At 38.0% G+C, this 26,673-nt stretch overlaps 1 protein-coding gene across 2 annotated transcripts; it reads left to right on the forward strand.

The window, feature by feature from the left end:
* Positions 1 to 1,074: 1,074 nt before the first annotated feature.
* On the forward strand, positions 1,075 to 26,503 carry NIPAL1 (NIPA like domain containing 1). 2 transcript variants are annotated; one of them, XM_056802588.1, is made up of 6 exons: positions 1,075 to 1,306; positions 12,039 to 12,305; positions 17,796 to 17,852; positions 21,506 to 21,596; positions 23,504 to 23,664; positions 24,243 to 26,503. In XM_056802588.1, exons 1-6 carry the CDS (start codon positions 1,090 to 1,092, stop codon positions 24,845 to 24,847), a joined length of 1,398 nt encoding a protein of 465 aa, XP_056658566.1. In that variant the 5' UTR covers positions 1,075 to 1,089; the 3' UTR covers positions 24,848 to 26,503. The 2 variants fall into 2 exon arrangements, with proteins under 2 accessions (XP_056658566.1, XP_056658567.1); XM_056802589.1 differs by lacking the exon at positions 17,796 to 17,852.
* The last annotated feature ends 170 nt before the right edge of the window (positions 26,504 to 26,673 follow it).

A 26,673-nucleotide genomic window follows, 5' to 3' on the forward strand; every position in this document is an offset into this window, starting at 1 on the left:
TGCTCTAAACCCTTTCTCCATTAACCTGAAAACAAGAAAAGCAAGATCTATGAAACTAATACATAAAAAACTTAATAGCACTGCCTATGCAAAGTAAAAACAAAATGTTTTCCCCACTACTAAGTGTCAAAGTACAGAGCTTTTATAACTAACCATTCGAGTTCCTTTATTTTAAAAAGTGGAATTAATGAATAATGTTCTACGCCGTAAAGGAACTCGCACGCAATTTGGGATGTTTTCCTCTTTAGACGATGGTGAGTAATGGTTTTCAGTGGAGAATTATTTTTAAAGAGCATTGTCCCAAAAAAGCAGGGGATTCCGGACAAGGCACTGAATTTGGATTAGGTTTCGAACCTCCGACTGCTCCAAGTCATCTAAACTTTTCAGTGCTGTTGGTTTAAAAAAAGGGGGGACGGGGTCGGGGTGGGGGAGTTAGGCACGATGGAATTCTGGTATGAAAACTATCTTTTTCATGCCTTTTAAAAATCAGTCTGTGATCAAAATTTGCGGAACAAAACCAAAGATAGTTGTTGAAATAAATTAATCTAACTCCGTGTTTTCTATGATCACTTCCAAACGTAGAGGCTAAGACACATAAAGGTTACATTGTTCACCCCAGGGACTGGGGATAAACCAAGGGCAGTAGGAACACAATTCGGTCTTAAACTACCAGACCCAGCCTACAATTTGGGGTTGGAGCCACAAAGCCTAAAATAGCAAAGCTAAATGCTAACAGCTAGTGTAAAACGTGTAAAAGTTAAAAAACACAAATCCCAGAACAAACTACCTTCCCACAGCTAAATCCTCTGGTCTCCCGGAGGAGGAAAAGGAATCTGCAAACTTTCTTAAGGCTTTTCCCAAGAGCGCAATCCCTAATTGAAGATAGTTGAAGCGAAGAGGCCAGAGTTCTCCTAGTTTAGACTCGGTGGGTATTAAAACCGAGAAGCATCTCCAATCAAAGAGCTGGATCCTGTGGGAGCCCAGCGCTCCGCGGGCTCAGAGTTCTCTCTCAACCCACGCACACGCCCCAGGCGTGGGAGGGGGTGTGGCCAGGGCTGAGACCTCGCCCAGTACTTCCCCATTGGTTGAATGGTCCTGCAGGTGTGGGCCGGTGGAGTTGCCGGTCCGGGACCGGCTGGGGGGGAGGGGGGAACGAGGGAACGGGCTTGGGAGTTGTCTGACTATGGGGCAGGGGAGAGGTGTAGTTCGGTGAGGGAGTGCTGGGTCTGCTCCAGGGAACCCGGTCCTGGGACCATGGGGGAGCGGGTGCTGGTGCCGTCGCCTCTCGGAGAACCCTGCCTACCAGGTGAGGAGGATATGTGGGTGGGGCAGGGAAGGGGTTGCGGTTTGGGCTGAGAGCTGGGGGGAAAGGTCGGGGGTTCGGCACTGTTGATCGCCGGGCCTCGGGGATGGAGAGGCAAGTCCTCTCCTTACAATCCCATTGTAGGTGGCCGAGAGCGTATTTTCTTGTGGCACACAACTGCCCGTGATCGCCTCTACACAGGGAAAGAAGGGGAACCCTTTGCTGCTTGACCTTAGCCCAGGATTTGCCCCCTAGAATCCAGTTGCGACTAGACTGAGGCATCTCGACTCCTCGGACGAAGTTAAAGAAGTGTATTCTCTTGAGTTCGAAAATTGCGCCTGGTCTGGAGTGGGGTGGGGTGGAACATCCGGTGTTCAAAGTCTCTCTACATGGATACCTTTCAGCAGTGGGGAACCGAATTTTCTGGCGTTAAAAATGATTACATTAACAATATAGCCTTTGTTTCACCAACACTGCTTAGTGCATTTAATAAACGTTTATTAATTGAGGAGAGAGGAGAGGCACTATGACATTCAAAATTGAAGGAAAAAATTCAATTATGTGTAATTAAAATGGCCAAGTGAGTCCCCAGTGGACTATGGGTATGGAATATAGTATATATATATTGGATTTGGTTGATGTTTTGAACTGCTTTTTCCCCTTTTTCGACTTTCATTCTTTGTTACAAAAATAGATGTGTAGGTAGAGAAGATCCAGGGTTGTATTTTTTTTAAAACATGATGTAAAATGAATATTATCATAACAATTCTAAAAGAAAAAATGATTACATTTAGTAAAAGTGATATTATGGATCTTTGTCATCTATGCTTCATTTCCCACTGCCACTGACAGGAGCAAAACTTTCCAGCTTCGGATTATCTTCTGCCTGTTAATTAAATCTTTGTTCTGTTCGGAGAAGACAGGTCTTTGCAATTGTGTACTTGCCCATTTCTTTTTTTTTTTAAACCCTTACCTTCTTACCTTCCGTCTTGGAGTCAATACTGTGTATTGGCCCCAAGGCAGAAGAGTGTTAAGGGCTAGGCAATGGGGGTCAAGTGACTTGCCCGGGTCACACAATTGGGGAGTGTCTGAGGCCAGATTTGAACCTAGGACCTCCCATCTCTAGGCCTGGCTCTCAACACACTGAGCTACCCAGCTGCCCCCTTGCCCATTTCTTGTATGCCTATTTGACGTCATCTTGATAAGACCTTAACTGGTGAAGGCACTTTGAGTTAGAAATTGCCTTTTCTAGATTGTTTTCAGGCTTTCTATGACTGGTTTGGGATACAGCCTACTAAGAAGTCTGAAATGCTTTCAAAAAATAAAGGGAGAAGACAGGAACAACCACTAGGTTCCTGGATTTTTGTTATATTTTTAACATTCACTGCAGGAATAATAACTAACTGGCATTTATATGGTGATTTAAGGTGGCAAAGTCCTTTACAATTGCCATCTCATTTTATCCTCAGAACAACCCTGTGAAGGGAGGTGATATTATTCCTCCCATTTTGCAAAAGGGGAAACTGAAGGGAGGTTAAATGGCTTGCCCAAGATCACATGATTAGCAAAAAGGATAATCCAGATTAATAGATAAACATTTTAAAACTTTCATTTCTAACAATTTGGCTATTCCCCCGCCCCCCTTTTTCACAGTCAGACTGGTGAAGTGCCTGCCTAGTAGGATGGAGGAAGGAGGGAAAGCAAATATCCGAATATTGCACAAACTAGATTACACCGAGTTAGATTGTGCTAAAGGCCTTAAACTAGAATTACGTAAATGTATTTCCTTCTTTCCCTTTATAAATGTAAAGGCTGTCCCTAGGCACCACCTCTATTTGTTTGCATGCCTGCATGTACCGGATGTATGAATTTTAAATATCATTGTTTAAGATTTTTGCAAGGCTGAATTCATTAATATAGTTTAATTACAAATGAACATAGTCCCCTTTCTCAGGCCCTTCTGCTAGAGCATTTTTTTTTATTGAGGTCTTTGGTGGTATTGTGGAAAGAATACTGTCTTTGAGGTTAGAGGGTTTGGATTCAAAATCTGCCATCTTGTTTGATTGTATATAAAACCGTGGTAGAGTTTCTTTTCTTTAAACCCTTACTGTTAAGGACTAGGCTATCAGGGTTAAGTGACTTGTCCAGGGCCACACAGCTATGGTATCTGAAGTCATATTTGAACCAAGGTCCTCCTAACTCCAGGCATGGCTTTCTATCCACTGCACCACCTAACTGCCCCCTTGGTCAAGTTTCTTAACCAATTTGGGCTTTGTTTCCAAATCCACTAAAATGATGGACCTGACTTGGACTTTATGGCTTTTGAAGTACTTTTCAGCTTTAAATCTATTAGCCTAGCAGCCCTTCTTCCAAATTTTGAGATAGAGAAATTGTTGAGTTCAAAGAATTTAAGACCTAGACCCATGGTGGTGAATCTAAGGCATATGTACCAGAGGGAGCACTCAAGATACTGCTCTGTGGGCACTTATACTGTTGCCCCAGCACAGTTTGCCAGAGTTCATTACTAGAAAGTTGCTCCCCTCTCCCTTTTCACGTATGCCTGAGGACATTCCTCACATCATCTACCCCTCTAAAAGTTTTGCCATCTCTGACCTAGACAGTCTACTTATTTTTATTTAAAATGAGTGCAGTCCTGTACAAATGCATATATTACAGCTCCTTTTTTTAAATCAGTCTATGAACATTTATTAAGCAACTACTAGGCATTGAGCTAAAAGCTGGAATGCAATCATGAAAATGAAAGTAGAAAGGTAGACCCTGCCCTCAAGGAGTTTATAATCTAATGGGAGAAGATAACACACAAAAGAAAGCTGAAAGGGGTGTGAATTGCTAAAGAGGCAGTACTAGGGCTAGGAAAAGTCCAGGAAGTCCCAAAGCTGTGAGTATTCCAGTTTTTCAAAACACTTTTACATCTACTGAATTATCTTGTTTCTTCACAATATTCCTAAAAGCTCTGTTGTAAAAGCATCAATCTTGGGGTCCAAAGATCTAGGTTCAATTAGCAGGTTCAAGCTCTGGCCAAGTTTAATAACCTGAGCTTCACTTTTTTCAACTATAAAATTGCTATAATATATGACTTCACTACTGATCTAACCGGATTTTTATTAGGAAAGTACTTTGTAAACGTTAAATCTTTACCTATATCAATGTGAGTTGTGATTTTTAGTTTACAAATGAGGAACCTGAGCCAAAGAGGTTCAATGCCTAAGGTCCACACAGTCAGTGACAGAGACAGCACTGTGACCATATTTTGTGGATAATTTGGTCTTCTCCTTTTCTTCTTGACTACCATTTTTTTTCACATTTTGCAGGGTGCATTTATTTATTCTTCACCGTCTCTAGATTCAACAGTAATAGAAAATTTAATACAATCTAAATTGAATTATACTGAAGGAAATCCTCACAAATTTAAGAACTGGAAGGAAGCATGACAGTGGGTAGCAGGCTGGACTTTGAATTAGAAAGATTTGAGTCTATGAATTTCAAACTCTGAACTTTGACTAAGAAAGACTTTTGACACACTACTTGACTACCATTCTTGAGCTCATTCCCCTGAATGCAGAGTAATGATCTAGGACTTTACATCTGAAGATTCCATATTGCCCTGTGATAAAGAAAAAATACTTATGATATTTTCCATAATTTTGTCGTGTGGACAAATCCTTCATATACTTAGTTTCAAGAGATTGCTTGTGTACTGTATTGAAAAACATTCTACCAGTTTAATTTGATTAGTAGCTTCAAGTCAGCAGTTGTTTTTTTTCCTGAGTAGAGTAGGGATAATGGGGACTGGATCTAATCTATTGTTTTTATTAATTTTTTTTCAGTTGTGTCCAATTCTGTGACCCCATTTGGGATTCCTTGGTAGAGATACTGGTTTGCCATCTCCTTCTCCAGCTCACTTTAGAGATGGGGAAACTGAAGCAAACGGGGTTAAGGGATTTGTCCAGGGTCATAAGTAAGTGTCTAAGGTCAGCCTGATTTCAACTCTGGTCTTCTTGACTCCAGGCCCATAATCAGATTGGAGCAACTGGGCTGCCTTTTACTATTTTCCTAGCACAGAGTTCACAACCCTTCCTTGCCTCTAGTAAAATTCCCCCAAATGGTGAAGGAAGTCCTGAAATATCAAAGACAATAAAATGTTCCCATTAAAACTATTATTGTTCATAGAGTGGGGTATTTATCTTTGAGAACAATATTTAACATACATTGTAAAAATGACCCAGCAAAGGACAAAAAGTGGCATGTGAAAATAGTACTAGGCAGAAAAGTAGTCTACTTTAACTTCATTCCTTACATTTTGATAAGTTGAAAGGTCCTTCATGGCCGGGACCTTTTTCATTTTTGTCTTGGTATCAGTACCTAAAACAGTACCTGGCACATAGTAGTTGCTTATAAATTCTCGTGATTAGTTCCATTTCCTGCCCATTTATCCTAAGAAATTTTTATCTCTGTTGATCTAGAGTCTGCAGTGACAGAAAGAGTAAAATATTGTAACTACAATAGATGAGGTACAGAATTTTTCAGTTAACAAGGTTTGTGAGTACTTTGGATTCCTGATTGCATTCTCAACAGGAAAGGTTTTTTTCAGAATGATAGCACTAGGTATTTGATAGGGCCAAAACTGGTACCTCAGCCTTAATCTTATTTATATAGGTTGTATGTTTGTTTATTTAGGTTGCACTTAAAGCTTTATCTTTTTTCTGCCCTTATTTAGAGACAAGTCTGACTCTGTCTTGGTAGTTAGGTGACTAGAGGCAAATCAATTAACTTCTCAAGACTTCAGTTTCCTCATCTATAAAATACCTGAAAGAATTCTTTATAAAGATCAAATGATTAAAGTGCTATATGTAGAGATCAGCTATATTACTAATTTCTCAAATCTCTTTTATCAGCTTTTCTATTCTTATTTCCTATCATTGAAAAACATTTTATTTGATATCATTTGTTTTTTTAGCACCTTCCTTTTAAAAAATATACTCCTCTCCCATTCTCTTTCCAGAGATATAGGCTTTATAATTAAGAATAAAAAATAGGACAAAAACCTAGGAATAGCATTTCCTCGGAATCACTAGACTTGTAGGATCATAGATTTGGAGCTGAATGAGACCTCAGAGGTCATTCAGTTGATCCCCTGTATTATGTAAATGGGGAAATGTAAGATTAGAGCATATGTGACTTTTTCAAAATCATATGAGTACCACATATCAAAGCATAGATTTAGGCGTAGGTCCTCTGATTCGGAATCAAGCACCCCCTACCATACTGCCCACATCCAGTACATGAAGAGCGGCCCTGGCAATGCTAACAAGAATAATTTGTGATTTAGCAAAGGAAGCAATTTGGCTTTATGATAACGTGAGAAAGCTAATACCCTAAGAAAAATTAGCACTATTATAAAGGTAGTACTATGCACACATGTGCTTATGGTAAATTTTTTTCATTCTTACTAAGGAAAAAAGTTTATTTTGTGGAAGAAATAAGATGGGTATGTCAGCTATTGCTTAAAGAAAAAAGTTCATATTGAATTCAATTCAACAAGCATTTTCTATGTTCCAGGCTCCATGCTAGATACTGGAGATACAAAGACTAAAATAAATAGTTCTGACCTCAAGTTGCTTAGGATACTATGGAGTATGAAAGGGAGGGTACTCCATCTACACAGTTAAATACAAAATATCGGGGTCCAATATGAAGAAGAGTTGAACAAAGGAGGTAGAATAGAGATTGGAACGTGAATGCTAGTCGACAGGGGGAATGATTAAACAAATTGTAGCACATGAATCTAATGGAATTTTACTGTGCCATAAGAAAAAATAAATATAAAGAATCCAGAAAGGCATGGGAAGATTTATGTGAACTGATATAGATCCAATTAAACAGAACAAAGAAAACAACTTGCATAAGGGCTACAACAATGTAATGGGGAATCTCACACAGATCTCGGAGACAGCTAATTACAATCAGACTGTCTCAGAATAGAGAGAGTAACATTGTTTTAGGAGAATCCACTCCTACTTACTACTCGAGCATTTTCATTTATATAAACCAGCCATTCATGATGAAACTTTTAGATCTTTAAAATAATTTTTTAGTAATAAAGCAAAAAAGAAATAATGACATCACAGGTCCTCCAATATGAAAACAAGTGAATGAACAATAAAACACATTACATCTACACATAACCTGGGTCACCAAAGCACTCAGTGAAAACCTCTGAAAGAGACATCTGAATGAAGAAAACCCATATGCTCAAGATGATCCACAACTTTAACTTCTTTCTGGCTCAGGAACTGTTCCCACTGATCCAAGCTGTATTTGACATACCTCAGAGCAAGTTGTCTCAGCCAAAGATCCAATAGGTGACTTTTCTTATTGCTTCCAAGCTATTCTGCTTATCTAGGCTTATTTTTTTCAACAGAAACTATAGTATCCATCTTTCTCCTATACATTGTTTTTAACAATAAGACCAATGATAGTAATAACTCTGGGCTAGGTCCTGCAAGTGTTATAAACCCTATTTTGGATGATAAAGCAATCTCAGAGAGATTAAATGATTTGTGGTTAACATGTAGCTAGTCATATAGCTAATATGCATTAAAGGTGATATTAGAATTCTGGCCTTCCAGGTTAAGCAGTCGATCCACTCTGCTATATCTCATTAAGTGAGTCCAAAGAGAATTAAATGCGTGTTTTCTCAGTTATATTATGTTAGATCCTCATTACTACTCCTCCTCCTCCTTCCTATTTTATTTTTTCAATTACATGTAGAAACAATTTTGTAAAATAATATCTTATTTTTTCTCTCAACTACATGAAAAAAACATTTTAACTTTCAAGTTTGAGCCAAATTCTCACCCTCTCTTCCTCCTCTCCCCAGGCAGTAAATAATTTGATATAGGTTTCTACAGTATTGTCATGCAATACAAATTTCCATATTCCTCATGTCATGAAAGAAGACAGTTCTCATAGAATATCTGACTAATTTACTTTTCACTTAATGGCTTCCCATTAAGTAATACTCAAACAATTCCTCCATTGCTCTGCCCCTTCTTATTTCCTCATGCCACAATATCTCTCCTTTGCACCAATTAAATGTTAGCACAATATAAAAATGTAAAAATTCCTGGAGTTAGTAATCAGATTGGAGCAGTGGAGCTGGCTTTTACTTTTTTCCTGATACAGACACTACAGTGTGCTCTCATTCATTGTATGCAGTGGCTACTTGGACATTACAAAGATCATTTTATTTCCTATCCTACCCTTCAACATCTCTTTCTCCCTATAAATGTAGGAGACATTCTGCCATGACTACTTAGAAAGAACATTGTTTCCCTGGTATGGAATCCTCCTACTCTGATTCCAGGGATGGAGTTTTTGAAATAGTTATGTTAACCACATATTAAGTGACACGAATGCTTGCCGGGATGGAATTCACTTGACCAGTCAAGCCAGATGTCTTGAGTTGTTTGTTTCTGTTTTTTCAGCTAGGAATGTAACTGATATGGATGTGGCTGCTGGAGATTTTTGTTACCAAAAATTCATACAATCAGTTGCAATTTGGGGGGGGGGGGGAAGGGTGGCAGGGATTTTGGGGAAGGCCTGGACAGCAGATACATTTCCCGGTGTCAGTTTAGGTGAAAACCTATGGAGATCCTGCTAGGAAAAGACTGCTGAAAATCAGAACAGAACTGAAAAGTATATGAATTCAAGAAATCTACAATGACGAACACCTGGAAATGTGTTTTTTACATTTCAGGAACTTTAAACTACTTTTTCATAATATGGAGTATTGACCACATTTCAGAGCTAATGGTGATTCGATATTGATGCTATTACAACTACGATAGATTTCTTGAGAACAGTATTCATTCTGTAATCTTGGGAAGACAAATGGATGAAGAGGAATTAAGCCACCAAACTCTTTGATTTCACTCTTATTTTAAACTTGAATATATATATCTTCCATCCCTAAATTCTTGATATAGCAAAACTTAGATGAGGACATAACATTCTGCCAGAGCTAGAACTATTTTGATTCCTGAAAAGAGAAAGAGAGGCCTGGAGGAAAGGACCACCATCAAGAGAGAAAAAATAGTAGAGCCAAGCAATAAATTCACTCTGCAGGTACAAGAAATCCTCAGGATTTCAGCATACACCAGCTTTTACTTTAATTGCTCCTCAGGTAGATTTTTCAGACTCAGAAAAGGCTAACCCAGCCCGAGAGAGTTCAACTTATGCCCCTTTGGTATGACTGATAGTCTATTAGGCAACCTCTCTTTTCCCCATTCTTTGGTAGAATGGAAGAGGGGAGAGAGGAGAGAAGGAAGATGATAATGGTAGAAGACCTAGCAGGAGTCATTTCCCTTGGTTCTGGAAACAAACAAAAAACTGCCCACAATATGGTATAAGTCACTGGTGGTTAAGAGTTCAGCAAGAGAGCTTTAACCGAATCCACAGGGCTCTGGCATGGGATCAGCAGAAGGAAGTATCCCCCAACCCCATGCTGGGTGCTCTAGGGACAAAGCTCTGACTGCTCTGTACAGTATAACCCTGTGCCTCTTGTATGGGGTAAATATTGATTCTCTTTCTGAAGTTCTGCTACAAAACTGATTTGATCATCAGACATTAATTAAAGAATTTTTCTTTAAATACTTTGCATGTTTTTAAAAATAGCCACATATTCACCTCCAAACCTATTCATTCACTAAGTCAGCTGATGAATAGTCTCTTGAACACAAACATAAGGCCCTTTACTATTCAGGGGGATTCTTCATAATTAAAGAGAGGCAAATGTGCCTTTGTATTAAAATTCAGTTGTTCTTCTGCTTTTTGTGTTCTAAAATTCAGTGCAAAGGAATTTACCAAAAACTGAGTAACTTTTGCTTCTGAAAGACCCAAAGTTTAGAGAAAAGGCAAGGTCCAAGCCTTCATAGAGCTCACAACTGACTGATAACATTAATCGTTTTAACCATTTAGAATTATCTCACTATATACTAAGTAGTTTTGGATAATTTTTTAGTACTTGAAAATTGCATTTCTTTTTTTATTTATTGCTTAAGGAAATTGATTCAGCTGAGACATTTGTTCATTTAGCCTTCAGTACATTTTTTAAAAATCACAAGGACACAGCTCGTTTTAGTAGTGGGCTTAATTTCATTTAGAAAGCCAAGTTTGAAAACCTGAGGAATTGTCCTCTTCAGTTAACACAGGTATGGGAAAATAACCACAGTTGACTGGCTGGGGAGAATGCTTTCTTCTTAAAAACATCAAGTAGATGATTAGGTTCCTTGTGGAATATTTACTGTTTGTTGAATAAGGTGAATGTGCCAAGTACTCCACAGAAATCTGGAGGGAAGAACCTCAAGTCTGAAGACTTGGTTTCAAGTCCTAGCTATGTGACCATAGGCAAGTTCTTTAAACTTTATTAACTTCAATTACCTTAAATATAAAGTGGAAATAATTCTGTTTATATTTTGAAAGAGATCCAAAGAGTTATGGAAAGATATGTGGCGGGCCAGGCATGGTTGTCCATTCCTGTAATCTCTGCTATTGTTGAATCTGAGGCTGGTGAATCAGTTGTGCCTGGGAGTTCTGAGTTTCTTTCAATAGTAGCTGAGCCATTTTGGTATCCATGCTGAATTTGGAACCACTATGGTATACATGGGACTAATGGGCTACTCAAGAACAGAAACAGAGCAGGTTAAATTAAATCTTCAGGGCTGATCAGCTGTAAGAGTGAGCCTGTGCCACTACTCTTCCAGCCTGGATGAGACAGAATCTGAGCCTTTCCAGCCCCTGGATACTTGGTATATGTACACAGGCTGCATGTTATCACCCACAATGATTCAACTCTTGAGGTAGGTAGGATGCACAGTTTGTTTACAGTTGTGTATAATTCTTCACGACCCCATTTAGGATTTTTTTGGCTAAGCTATTGGAGTGGTTTTCCATTCCCTTCTCCAGTTCATTTTATAGATGAGGAAATGGAGGCCAATGGGACTAAATGACTTTTCCAGGGTAGTAAGTATCTGAGGCCAGATTTGCTCTCAGGAACATGAATCTTCCTGACTCCAGACTGGGCACTCTAACCAGGCATAGAGTTCTAGAAAATGAGTGTTGGATTCATTGGTCTTTAAGATCTCTTCTAGCTATAAATCTACAACCCTGTGGTCTTTTTGGCTGTAGGTAAGACATCAGAGACAAAGATGAGCTGAAAAGGAAGCTAACCTATCATGTCGTGAGAGCATTGGATAATAAATGGGCCCCCACCCACAAAGTTACATAAAAAATCAAGAAAATAATTACATGTCCACATAATGATTTTTCTTTTATTGAAAGCATTTAGAGATATACATCTCTCCTAAAGTACTCTTTTGGCTGCATAAATATCTAAAGAAAAAATAAAAAAAAGAAAAATGCATGTTGAATAGATCCTCTATGACAGAATGAAAGACATGGATATGAATTGTACTGGATGGGAGGGGACAGAGTGGTTCTTGTCTTTCCTGGTAGAAGAGAATACTTCCACTAAAGAGATCATACATTCATTGAAATACAATTAATCTATCTAGCTCAGGGGGCTATTGTTATAAACCTTAAGAAGTGGTTTGAGAGGGTACAATTAATATTTTCTGCCTGATGAAGGTGGGGGTGGAGGACTCTATAAAAGACTTCCATTTCTGTAATATCTCTCCTTTTTGTCTTCTTCCAGGCTCTGTGCTCTCTTTAGTATGTTCCAACTCCTACCAGGCATGGTGCCAGATCACCAATGTGTCCCAACTAAAGACTTCTTTTGCCACTCATGAAAACCAGAATTCCAGTGGAACGAACCTGAGCATTTCTTCATCTGCAGAGAACCAATACAGCCTTTTTCTAGGCTTAGTCCTGGCCATTAGTTCCAGTGTTTTCATAGGCTCCAGCTTCATACTGAAAAAGAAGGGACTCTTAGAACTAGCCAAAAAGGGAATAACCAGAGCTGGTAAGAAACTAATTTCCTGAACAAATTGGAGTTTTTTGTTTTGTGTTGAACAAGTCTGATAGAATCAGAGGGGTAGGAGTAAGGAATGGACTTGTGATTTCACTGGTATGGGGAACTACCAAGTGAAGAAAATCCCTTTTACCAATGCACCTTCTCAGAGATGACTAGTTTTAGAGAATTGCCTAGAGTGTTAAATCTTAAACATAAGTGGCAATTCAAATATGGTTGTAGGAAGAACTTGAAGCTAGTGTGCTCGTTCTCTCTCCCTTCCCCTCTCCCTTCCACTCCCCCCTCTGCCTTCTCTCTGACTCTCTGTCTCTCTCTGTCTCCCTCCCCCCTCTGTGTCTCTGTCTCTCCTCTCTCCCTCCCTCTCCTTCTCTCTCTCGCTCTCTCTTTCTCTCTCTGTCTCTCTCTCCCTCCTTCCCTCTCTCTGTCTCTCTCTCCCTCTCTGTCTCTCCCCTCCACCTCTCCCCCTCTCCCCCTCTCCCTCTCTCTCTATCCCTCCCTCTCTCTCTCTCTCCCCCTCTCTCTCCCTCTCTGTCTCTATCTCCCCCCTCTCTCTGTCTCTGTCTCTCTCTCTGTCTCTGTCTCTCTCTATCCCTCCCTCTCCCTCTCTCTCTCTCTCTCTCTCTCTCTCTCTCCCCGTCTCTCTCTGCCTCTCTGTCTCTCTGTCTCTGTCTCTGTCTCTCTTTCTCTCTCTGTCTCTGTCTCTCTCTCTCTCTCTCTCTCTCTCTCTCTCTCTCTCTCTCTCTCTCTCTCTCTCTCTCTTTTTCCCTCCCCATTATACAACACTGTCTCTGTTGAACCCTAACACTACAAAGAGAATATTTATCACCAGCCTTTCTCACCACAGCAGCAAGAACACTGCCTCTGAAATTAGGAAATGTAATTTCAATTACTACTTTAGGCCATTATTACCTCTATGTTCTTGACCAAATCCATTAATGTCTCTAAACTTCAGTTTTTTCTTCTGTGAAATGAGGAGGTTGAATGAGGAGGCTTAAGAGGCTCTTCCATCTCTAGATCTATGCTCTTAGGAAACCCTTTCAGATTCTTCATCTTACTCCAGTTACTTATAGGCTGAATCTAGAATTAATGCTTATGAAATTTGCTTTTACTTCATAGCTTTATGTTTGCTGTTTTAATGCTTAGAGTTATTTTCCTCAATGCTGTAACTGCACTTTGAAGCTTTTGTCATTAAGTGGCAATAGTATTCCACAGCTCCATTATTTGAACAGTAAAGCTTAAGCCTTAGGCCTATTTAGCCAGAAGTCTCATAGGGTGATTCTTTGTTTAAATCTCCAACCGGCTACCCTTTAATCTAGTAATTTTTTCCAGCTACTATATTCCTTTTTAAAATAGAAAATGTTTTTAATAAAATAACTCAAATGAACATTAAAAAACTTTTATTTTTAATGATGACACTAGCATTTTTTAAAAGGAAATGACTCCCTCAATTTAATTCATGAGATTAGTGTCTTAGTGTTAGGAAACTCTAAATCTTTTTTTGCTTCATTTTCTCAGAATGTTTTAAAGTGATAAAGTAAAATACATATGATTACAAAGGAAACCAAATATACAGAAATAAAGGTGATTTTTCCCCCATCCAAATTTATAGGCCCCCCCCCCCCCCCCGGAAGCTATCCCAAGACCTTTGTGGACTCTTAGATGAAAAGCTCTTTTTTTTTGGGGGGGGGGACTATATGATTGCCAGATTTAATGCAATTGTTATTCTCATTTCTGCCCTGCAAAAATAAGAAAATGTCCCATCAAAATTACACTGTGAAATATAAGTGCAAAGTTTCTTGACATAGTTCTAGAAAAAATTTTGAGATCAACTGCATTTAAAAAACAAGTTTTAAGGCATAATAAAAAAATACAAGGACAATTTCTTAATGCATTTTAGAAGCAACTGAGTAGGATGCCAAGAGTCTTTGGATCTTCCAAATACAAGCAGTCCCAACAAACATATATAGGCAGTCAGATATGTATACCTCTGCTTTACATACAAATGAGTACAGATTCAGAAACACTTTGTCCTGCTAGCCAATCTCATTCTTGTGAGCTACTTTTCATTCCTCTCCCTTCCAGAGCTCCTCTACACCAGTTCCAGGGTTTACAGCAAGAAGATACATCAGGAGACAAGGAGGTTAGGAGGGAAGGGAAAATAGTATTCTACTGCAGCTATTTAGAACAACACTTCTGACTATTACTAATTTTCTCCTAATAGAAGCTCTATCCCTATCATTTACCACCTCATTCTGCTGGATTTCTTGCTCTAGAAATCATCATTAGAGGCTTAGAATTTTGGAATTCAGATGGGAAAGGAGAATCACCATTGCTAGAGATGTGGCTGAGAAAGATGAAGTTTTTTGCCACCCTAAACTATCACTAAAAATTTGTTTTTCCATAGACACATTTTTATAAATAGTGATACGGTTCCACAATTCAGCTCTGATCTGGATTAAGTAGATTTCTGTGATCTAGGCTAAGAATTAGTCACCATTTACAACATTATTTCTACTAAAAAAGACTGCCTGGTTTTAAACATGACTTCCAGTCTCTTAGAAAGCAACCCATTTGGTTAAATTGGATACTGTCTGTACTTTATAAGCTCATAGGAAACAGCAAGATTATCTTGGCTATAAAGCAATCTCCAAACTCATCAGGGGATCTTAAAGAGGTAAAAATCTTTGGCTAATTAATTCCATATGCTAGTTCCCTGCAATTTGCCAAGTAAAAACTGTTTTGCAGCAATTTCCTACAGGCACCTAAATATTGAAGACAATCAGTGCATAATCATAAAAGATGTCAGTTTGCTAAATATTCTAAGTAGAATAATATTTCTAGCATTTGATGCTCTCCTTGCAGGTATTCATATCCATCATGAAACACACCATCATAAAACCTCTACTTGCTCTACTTGCATGATAATAACAAATGTTCCAAAATTTAAGAAGTAAAGGAATTGTAAGACCTTGTGTAATTTAGTCTGACTGAGGAACATTTTCCTAAATGGATCAAAGGAATATGATTCTATAATTAAATGTAATTACAGTAGTTATAAGAAAATAGCAGAAAGAAAATTCTGTCCACTTGAAAAATTCATCTTTTATACATTGATTTCAATGCTATCAATGTAGTTAATATCCAGATCTAATTCTTCCAGTTTCATTGGGCAGGAAAACTGCAGAAATTCTTTCAAATGAGTAATCACTAAAATACAAGGGATTTTCAAGACTGTTTAGTCTTTAGTATATGTATGTAATTTACTTTTTAAAAAAGATGTCATAAATGATTCAAAGTCATTAGCAGTTTGTGAGGCTATTTGAACAGGATTAAAAATGGCTCTTTAAATATTTGTCCCAAATGTTTATTTTGAAGAACTAAAGGTTCTCAGTGATTTCTTCTCTTCCCCATCAACTGATTATAGTAAAAAAATATGTCTTAGAAAAATATGAATAACCAAAATGTCAGGAAAAAATTAGGTTAATGAGACCTTTAAAAAAGACTGGAAGGCCCCCCACTTACAAAAGAATTGTGGTTTATGAAAGTAATAGTTCACATCATTGGTGAACTGCAGAGGCAGTCAAAAGCTTTAATTAGGGTTTATGAGAATAGCAGGGATAAATTATTCACTTTAAAAATCAGTAATAAGAGATCCAACTTATTCTTTTGCATAAGGCAGGTATTTTTATCTAAGATCAGACCAAGAGCTTCCAGATTACAGAAGTTACAGTTGCCCCTGCAAGATCTGGGTGCAAAAATCTGCCATTAAGAAAAGGTCTACAAACAAGGGAAAAGGGAAATTGGCTTGACGGATAAGCACTTGCAGAGGTCAGACAAGTCCAGTATCCCTGTCAAGGTGTAGCTTAGTGATCCTTTCCCTGGCTTTTGTGGGAAAGAGATCAAAAAGCCTCATAAGATGTCTGTAGAACTATGCATCATGGAGGCAAACTTAAAAAAGGACGCAAATAGATTCAACACCTGTTTTCTCAGAAATTAGTAGTGTCCCCAATAAAAGTTAAAGGTTCTGGATCATCATTCTCTAATTTAAGTACTCTGTAAGTTAAATCACCCGTTACCCTTTTGAAACACAAGTTGTATCCCTTTTCCAGACAAGGGAGGGGGAGCATTCCTTGGGAAGTTGTCTAACACATCATTTACATGGGTTTTCTAGTCTCTTAGAGACACCATCAATGGCTGTTGCTGCAGGACCATCCCTAGATGTGCAAAAACATTTCTGTTCCTAGCATTTATGAAGATCCTAACCTCCCCAATTTCTTTTACGCTATCAAAGATTCGCTCATTTTTGAAATTAATTCTTGAATGTGAACCTGGGGAATTTCTTATTATTGCTCCCTGATTTTCTCACTTCCCTGAAAAGTTCAGCGTCCCTGGTCCTGTATAGCCCTAGCTGTTTCTAGAAGACAAGTGTGAGCAGTGAGCTATAGGAAAATCTTCACATGAATGATCAGCCTCTTCCTTCCCCTCCCACCCCAACTTGTACTAAATAGACCCTAAGAGAAGAATTTCTAGTCTGAAGATACTGGTAGTAGTTTTCTGTAGTAGAAAGTGACGCTGGATTTTCCACCTGGGGGTTGACGACATTGTTGTGGGCTGCAGCCTGGGCTCATGGTTGTCAATCTTGATTTTAGATTCAGTTTCCTTGACTTGTTCCTCCTTTCCTTGGTCACATTTCTCATCAGGTTCTTCTCTTGAAGATTGTGTATTCTCTGTAGCTCCGGGTTGCAATATTTGTGTCCTCACCTTCATATAAGACGATAGGATCCTTGGGCTTGTTTGGGTGTGCTATGGGCGCAGTAATGGTGATTGGAGACCCAAAGATGTCACTGGTCTTCCCACCAGGGGGATTCAAACGCTATCGAGCCTGCACAGGAGAAGGCTCAAAAAAACCAACGAATCTTCTGTATTAGTAATTTACACTGAATCTTGACTTTAGTTTTTCAAAAAGCCTCCCCCCATGGGACTGATAATGTAGAGCAACATCCCTGGACTTGTTCATCTCTAATTGGGAGACTGTCTATGCTGTAAGCAATGTCTTCTCCTCATAAATGGAGCTCATCAAGAGTGTCTCCACCCACTCACCCCTCAGGTTCTCCCTTCTCTTGAAGTTCTTGAGAAATGACTGGGAAACATTTGATAAGGAAGCTGTGTCCCTCTCCTTTCCCTTTTGTCTCCATTTTAAGTAATTCATCCCAGTAATGAGTTTGGGTGGCATCATCTTCCATGCTAGAATTTGTGTATTTGGGGGCAGCTAAGTAGGTAAATGGATTGAGAGCCAGGCTTAGAGATAGGTCCTGGGTTCAAATCTGGTCTCAGACCCTTCCCAGCTCTGTGACTCTGGGCAAGTGACTTAACCCCCATTGCTTAGCCCTTACTGCTCTTCTGCCTTGGAACCAATACTTAGTATTGATTCTAAGATGGAAGGTAAGGGTTTAAAAATTACTTTTTTGCTTATTTGTCTAGGGCAAGGTGGACATTCTTACCTGAAGGAATGGCTCTGGTGGGCAGGATTACTCTCAAGTAAGTTTCCAAATACCTACAATACAACTATGAAGTGACAGAGATCAAGTGTGATGCTTTTCAAAATTGGGTAAGGGTAGATTATCTCTACAGTAGAGATTTATGTCCATTTACCAAGCTTCTGTATAGAAATAGTCAATGTATATTAGGATGAGGACTGAACCCGATTTCATTGGTTTCCCAGATAAGGAAACTACCAATGAAAATATGCTTCTAAATTTATAATTTTAAATAGAGTTGCCTAGAATGCTAAACGGTTAAGTGACTTTTTCAGGGTCACACAACTAGTGTCACAAACAGAACAATATATATATCTTTGTATATTTATGGGAGTGGACATGTCGTTTAATTTTATGGAAGGTCCCTGAAGAAAACGTCCAAAGTAGGTCCAGCAGAGAAGTGGTTCTTTGGTCTTCTGTCCAGCTGCCAGCAGTAAGTCCAAGCAGGCTTTCTCTCACTCAAGCTGGTATCTTCCAAAGAGCCAAAAACCTGGTAGACAGATGGAAAACCTCCAATCTCCAAAACCTTCCTCCAGGAGACTGTTTACAGTTGGGACATTAGAATTCTTGGCTCAGGCTCCCATGTGACCTTCCATCACATGTCCCTGTCAATCAAATGGAAGTTCATATTGCAAAGTCCTTTTGCAATTTTCCTTTTCTTATTACAGTTATTAATATTTTTAAGTGCGCATTCTTGTTAGGGCAGAAGCACAGTTAAAATAAGTCTCTGCTTACCTCAGGTGAGGGAAAAAGAACAAATCCCATTCACTCTCCACCCTGCTCCCAACTATCTCTGATCCTGTGATTCCTTCCTTCTGACTCCCTCCTCTCTACGTCCTGGGCTAGTGTTGCAGGAGTATCTGCTTCCAGAGGGAATCTCCAAACCCCATGATGAGATGCCAGGTGTCTCTTCCCTCTCTTTAAAATCAAAATTGTTTCAGCCTGAACTTGAAATTGGTTAAAAAGAAGTCTTTCAATCAATTGCAAATCACCTGTTCTTTGCATCCAAAAGCCTGGAACGTTCTTTTAGTTTTACATTGTAGAGCAATGCTTTTCAGGAATTTTCAAGATTAACTCAGAGAAGGGAGACATTTTAGATTAAAATCAACTTTGCAACTTGTGAATTTTGTCATTGTGAGATACAATGGCTAAGAATCTTAAAGATGAATTAATAACAATATGTAGTATCTCTTGTTTATATGACACTATAATTTTTAAAGTACTTCCCCATCATTCTGACTTGATTTAAAAAAAAAAAAACAAAAACTCTTACCTTCTATCTTGGCACTGATGCTAAATATTAGTTCCAAGGCAGAAGAGTAGTAATGGCTAGGCAACTGGGTTTAAGTGACTTGCCCAGGGCCACAGAGATAGGAAATGCTTGCGGTCAGATTTGAACCCAGGATCTCATCTCCAGGCCTGGCTTCCTATATCCACCTAGCTGCCCCCCCAATTTGATTTTAATGAAAGTTCTTGAGGATTATATCAGGCCAAGAGCCAGAAAATTAAATAATGTGCCCACATTCTTTATTAAAGCTACTTGAGCGAAATAAGAGGTACTATATATTGTTTTTAATTCATCATTGAGATTCTTACCTATTGTATCTTATGATGAAAAAGTTAACTTTGTGTTCCCACAGAGACAAATACAACTGTATAGAGTTAGAAGAGGCTTTGGAAATCACCTTATTGTCAACCCCATCATTTTATAACAGGAAGAAGTGATGGGTCAAGATATACAACTAGTTTGTGGCAGGTGTGGAAGTAGTACTTGGATTCCCTTTGCTCAAATACAGGAGAGGAAAATGGCATTGAAGTTTGGGGGCAATAAACAAATAAAGGACCTGAAATGAAACACAAATACATTTTATAGAATTACTATGGTCTGGAGACCTGATCTTGTGTTAGTCATTTTAGTTGTGCCAGGTGAGATAGTGTAATCAAAGGAACTCTACAGGGTTAATGAGCTATTTGGATTTGAGGGGGAAAGACACAGTTCATGTTTACAGGGAACTTGCCATTTATATTACAGATGTTAAAATAAGAGGTACATGAGAGGACGAGTTCCAGGACATGACTCAGACAGCTGGAGTACCTTTTATCCTGATCTACAAATCACTGTATTCTTGAAGGCCAACCAAGAACTGGTCCACTCTGTCAGGATTGCAGACTGACCTGAGCAGCTCCTGATAGTTGGGGTGTCATTGTTTGAATGTTCAAGAATACAAAGGGTACTGGTGTCTGTTACAGATATCTTTCTCTAGGATGAGCAGCCTCCAGACACCTTCAAATATATCTATCAAGCCTCCGGATAGATAGATAGATAGATAGATAGATAGATAGATAGATAGATAGATAGATAGACAGATAGATAGACAGATAGAGATACACAAAGATTTTTAGAATTTCTTGATTCCTCACATGAAAAACTGAATAGTCATTCTAAGCTGTTTCTATGGACATGTCTCCTCTGCCTAAGAGGAAGGGCCTCACCCAATCAGAAAACTAGCTATCCCTTGGTCTATTCCATAAATTCAGATTTCTATCAGATTTTTCTAATGCAATGTATACTTAGTAGGTTAACTAAGAAAAAAGGACCCTACTGACTTTGACCCAGAATCACCTTTGTTGATAGCAAGCTTCTAAAGTTTTTCCTTGCATTAGAAATGAATTGCTCTTCAGTGCCATTTAATACTCTAGACTGTTTCAGGTATAAAGTTAAATTTGAAGATGATTGTTTAATTGTTGCACATTAGAAGACATTGGCCAACTGAAGAACACTTGATCAGACTGTCCTGTGTCTTACTATCCCCATGTATCCTGAGATCCAGTGACACTGGCCTTGCTGTAGTTCACACAAGAAGAAACTCATCTCTGGACTCCATTCACTTTCACTGCTGGCTCCTTCCTATACCTGGAATGCTCTTCATCTTCATCTTTGCTTCCCTGGCTTCCTTCAAGTCCCAGCTAAAATTCCACCTTCTCCAAGAAATCTTTCTTGATCTTCCTTAATTCTAACGCCTTGCTTCTTGATTATTTCCAATTTATCCTTCATCTATTTTGTTTGTATGAAGTTGTTTTTATGTTGTCTTCCCCAGCAGACTGAGCTCTTTGAGAGCAGAGATTGGTTTTTGCCTTTATTTGTATCCACAGCACTTAGCATATTAGGCACTAATGTAATGTTTATTGTCTGACTGTCACCTACATCACATTGTAGGTTACAGCCCTGAAAGCCCTCCATTGTGCTCACTCTCTCTGTTTCATGAAACAGTGAAGTTTCTTGGGCAGGCAGAGAAGTTGTCCTTAGTATTCATTTCCTGTGTCTCCCTTTACTGATTTTCAATTGGCTACCCAGGTGCAATTGGGAAAAGTCTTTTAAATGCATATCAATCTGTCTTTTCTTTCAATGTGACTATCGACTATGTTGTATTATATCAATTTTGTTCCCTGGTTTATTATAGGATAAAGTGCTTTTAGACTCTAATAGATTTTCTGGGTTAATTTCAAATCTCAAAACTTTTCACGTATAATTTATTCATGTTTATTTAGACAAACCAATCTTTGATATGAGTTCACTGCTTTGTATGTAGTATTTATTTTTATCTTCTAATAAATTAAATTAACAATGTTTCAATAATCCTGTTTGCTTTATAGTGGGAATAGGAGAGGCTGCAAATTTTGCTGCATATGCTTTTGCACCTGCCACATTGGTTACCCCTTTGGGGGCACTGAGTGTTCTTATAAGGTAAGTGAGTCTAAGGGTGTTTGATGCCATAACAATCTTAAACCATAAGACTATACATGTGTCAGAAGTACCAACAGAAATTTTCTTTTCTTGGGATACCCCACACTGATAGCAGAATCTGCATAGTTTCCTGCTTGGCTTAAGCTAAGCAGATTTTTTTTCAGAATTTCAGTTTACAAAGAATAATGCCAAGCTCTCACTTTTTCTTATGCCACTGCTAATAGCAGTGATTATGAATAAGCCTGAAAAAAATACATTATCCATTCAAAGTAATTTTTTTTGAGTTTTTGCTGAAATTTTCACTTGTTTGCATTCTGCATTTGTTTAGAATTATTTTGATTTCATATAAAAATTGTCATTTTCCTGTTTAAATCAAACTAAAGAAAAGTATGATGGTATCATATATTTCAAACTGGAAGAATCATCTAATCCAACCCCCTTTACCATTTTACAGATAAGGAAACTTTGGGGCACACAAAAGTTGAGATTTGCACCGGTTCACATAGCTAGGAAAGTAGCAGTTGTAGGATTTGAACCCATGACCTTTGATTACAAATCTAAAGCACTTTTCTCTGAACCAAGGACCTGAACTGAATATGAAATTCCTGGAAGAATGTGACTCCAGTTTTTCTTAATTTGTTCTTATTTCACTCCCAATACATGTATTTTGGCAGTCTAGGACCCTTCCAACTCCTGACTGATGCTCTCTTTCCTCTCCTTTTCTTTTCCTTTCTTTGTCAACAATCACAGTTAACCCCTTTATAAACCATATACCCTTGGCCTCCTACACTTTCCTGGGTCTGGAGTAGATAGGTCTTTGATATGCATGACATCTTCTCTTGGGCTTTCCTAAACTTTTCCATCCTAAGATGAATATTCTGTCACTTGGGTAAGAAAATAAAATAGAAATGGGGAGAAAAGGGTTTTGAATTTCTGCCATATTTGCTATGAAAATGGAAATGTGTTTTTTTTTAGTTGCATAAGATTTTACAAGAGTTCATAGAATGATTAAAGCAAACTCTTCAACTTTAAAGTCTTCCTGAAAAGAACTGAGGTTGAAAAAAGTCAGATATCAGTTATATCAGAGGTATTGACCACATGGCCTGCAGGCCGAGTGCAGATCACAACACTCCCAATTGAGGCCCAAAACTGGATTAAAAATTGGGAAATATTTGACAAAGTAAAAATACAATAAGAGAATATGTGGATTAAAAAAAAAAAAACTCTTACCTTCCATCCCAGAATCAATACTATGTATTGGTTCCAAGTCAGAAGAATGATTAGAGCTAGGCAATGGGGGTTAAGTGACTTGCCCAGGATCATAGAACTAGGAAGTGTCTGAGACCAGTTTGAAACCCAGGACCTCCTATCTCCAGGCTTCAATCCCCTGAGCCACCCAGCTACCCCTAATATATAGTTTTTTGTTTGTTTTTTTTTTAAACCCTTACCTTCTGTCTTGGAGTCAATACTGGGTATTGGCTCCAAGGCAGAAGAGTGGTAAGGGATAGGCAATGGGGGTCAAGTGACTTGCCCAGGGTCACACAGCTAGGAAGTGTCTGAGGCCAGATTTGAACCTAGGACCTCCCGTCTCTAGGTCTGACTCTCAATCCACTGAGCCACCCAGCTGCCCCCTAATATATAGTTTTTTAAGTAAATTCACAGCCCACAGAGATCCTTATGTATGGGTTAATGATTCCTATTTCTATCTAATCTCGACACACGAATGAATTAAGTCGTTCCTGGTTTAAATAAAAGAAGCTTTGAAAACATTTCAGTAGTGATTAATAGTTAGGGTACAGAATAACGTATGCCATACTGTGACTGTTCAACTACCGTGTAATCAAAAGTTGGATGAATGAGAATAATTGCTTGGTTTTGTTTTGTTTTTTTTTTTTCATCCCTAATAGCGCAATATTGTCAGCCCATTTTTTAAATGAGAGACTGAACATTCATGGGAAGATAGGCTGCATGTTAAGTATCTTGGGGTCAACCGTGATGGTTATCCATTCCCCCAAAGAAGAGGAAGTCACATCTCTACATGATCTGGAAATAAAACTAAGAGATCCAGGTCTGTAATTAACTCCCTAATCCTTATATCCCATTTTACCCACTTTCTTCTCTTCTCAATGGTGTTTGGAATATGTGTTCCCCTTTTTATGTAAAGAGGAAAGATCCAGACACATGAATGTATCAGTTCTATTGTGGAAAACACTCTTTCCCAAGGCAGATTATAATATATCTCACGTCCTTTATAGTCTCAGAGAGAGGCCGCTCTTTCTTCGGTCATAGATAACGTGTCAGAAGCAGGACACCATCCAGGTCTTCCTGATGCCGAAACTGACTCTTTGTCCAACAACCAATGATTCCTCTCAGATTTATGACTACTCTTTTCCTCATCAACCCTATTAAGGGGATTATGAGTTTTAACTGAGCATTACAGTTCATTGACTAGAAAGGAAAATAGGCATACTTATTGTCAACATCGGCACGTGTTTTACACACATAAGGCACTTTGATATTTTGTGTCTGGTTCTAAACTAGTAGAAACAATGGCTTCCTGACACGATAGTGTCCTGTCCCAAAGAGGTTTGGAAAAGTATCTTGAAAGTATTGTCTAACTGCTTTTTCCCCCCTCTTTCTTAATAGCATTTATTTCCTTTGCTGTGATCGTTCTTGTGGTCTGTTTGGTGCTGATTGTGGCCGTTGCTCCAAAGAAAGGTCAGACTAATATATTAATCTACATTTCAATTTGTTCAGTAATTGGAGTATTTTCAGTTTCCTCCGTCAAAGGCTTAGGAATCGCCATCAAGGAGCTATCAGAACAGAAGCCAGTTTACAAGAATCCCCTTGTCTTTATTTTGTTGGCGACATTAATACTCTCAGTCAGCACTCAAATCAACTATCTCAACAAAGCACTGGATACATTCAATGCGTCTCTAGTGACTCCTATTTATTATGTATTTTTCACATCAATGGTCGTCATGTGCTCTGCCATCTTATTCAAAGAGTGGTATAGTATGAACGCTGCTGATGTCATCGGGACCCTGAGTGGATTCTTCACCATTGTTAATGGTATCTTCCTTCTTCATGCTTTTAAAAACACTGATATTACCTGGAGTCAACTGACGTCGACTTCTAAAAAAGCCCAGCTATCTCCATATACCAGCGAAGACAGACATGTTTTATTAGAGAACATAGAATGCGATGATGATTTCACTTTATTTAATCGGATGGACAATCAGGGACACTGATCCCCTGGGATGAGCCACTTTGAAGAGGAGAAAAGGAATGCATGTCTCTTTCAAGAGCTGTTCAAATACTCGGCTGTATGTCCACCTTCGTAAAACTGATGTATTTATGTCTTGGGAAAAGATAACCGTGTCCATCTTCCGTCTTCCTTCCTAAGGTAATCAATGGATATTTGGTATTTGAGTCTAACATCCTGGACAAATAAAGAGTTTTTGTTTAGTTCTTATAAATCATTCTCTGATGAAGTATATTCATTATAGTCTTGTGAATTGTAGCTTGCTTTCCTTTTACAGAACCAGCAATATAAAGAGGAGTTCAGCAGCATAATAAACATCTCATAACACTAAAAATATTTGGGGGGGGCAACTGTAGAATATATAGCAATATGGGTCTTTTTTTACATGTCAAAGATTCAAAGTATATGTAGTTTTGAATTTTATTTTTCAAATTGAAAAATGCTAAAGAAAATTTGTCATCTTCCTATGGGATATGTGTATTTCCCCCCTAAATCTCAAAAAACTGCTATTGTGTTTTATTTGTATAATTTTCTGTTTTGTTTTCAAAATTTTCCCACAGAAGGCTTATGACTTCTCTATAGATATTAATGCTCAATATTTCCTCTTTACAATTTCCATTCCTTAGTTCCTTATTATCTTTTTCTTCTTTGAAAACTTTGTGAATTCAGTGCATTTATTGCCTTATTTCTTTAGAACAAATGACCTTTTCACATATACATGGCATTAAAAAAATGTCTCCACAGGAGAAACTCCAGTAACTCTAGGTTTTTATACTCAGTAGCTTGCAAAACAGTATAATGTGGCTGAAGATAAATATTAGCCCTTGAATGTCACAAAACAAGACTTTTATACTAAAGAAATGTCAGGTAACTTCTGGAAATAAGGCAAGTGAAAGAGAACCATCCTAATAAAGAATTCTATAAATATGGTAGCATTTTTGGATCTCCAATCAGACTAGGATAGAAATATAAACTTGTGGTGGTATTTTTCTTTATACATCACCAAGTTAGGTTGCTTATAGCATCTTCTATCCCTTACCTCACCTTTAAAAATTAACTAAATTGTTACTTGATATCTTTCATTGGGAGAATAGGATGAAAGTATCTTCTGTCTTTTAAAAATAATACATATCCCTATAAAAACATTGTTGTTGTTTTTTAAAAAACTAATGCTTTGGCATAATATTTTTTTAAAAATAGCATTTTGAGTTGCAAAATTTCAAAAAAAAGTTTTAAATTCCTCCCTCCTAACCAAGTGGAAGGAGGATCAATATTTTTTGCATTTAAGATTGATTAGGCTTAGTTCATTGTATATAGATATTCTCATATTTCAAACTATAAGAAAACCAAAGATAGTAAACCAAAAAAAAAATGCTTCTTTCAAGAATACTTAATGTACTCAAAAAGAATTTCATTTCATTTGTTACTCTTGTAAGGGTTTTCTTCCTGTATAGTAAATAAATGATTTATACCAAATCCCTTCATCCCTAAGGGATTTTCAATAAGCTATTTTAAAATGCCCATTTCTTGGTATTTATTTGTTTTTCAGTTATGACAAAGACCTCAAAATTCAGCATTATTAGCTGCTACTTTTTAAGAATCACATATTGTAAAGAATATAAATTAAAAATCTTTTAAACAATGTGTCAATACACTGGCAATGTTTTTTTTGTTTTGTTTTGTTTTTTTTACAAAAAAATTTTTAGAGGTGTTTTGTGTTTTCATTTATTTTGGGGTGACTTTGAAGATATGAGGCCTGATGGTTTCCTATAAAGATTAATGCAGACACTGTTAAGTGACTTTTAGCACATT

The sequence above is a fragment of the Monodelphis domestica genome, chromosome 6, assembly GCF_027887165.1.
Source record: "Monodelphis domestica isolate mMonDom1 chromosome 6, mMonDom1.pri, whole genome shotgun sequence".
Lineage (NCBI taxonomy): Eukaryota > Metazoa > Chordata > Mammalia > Didelphimorphia > Didelphidae > Monodelphis > Monodelphis domestica.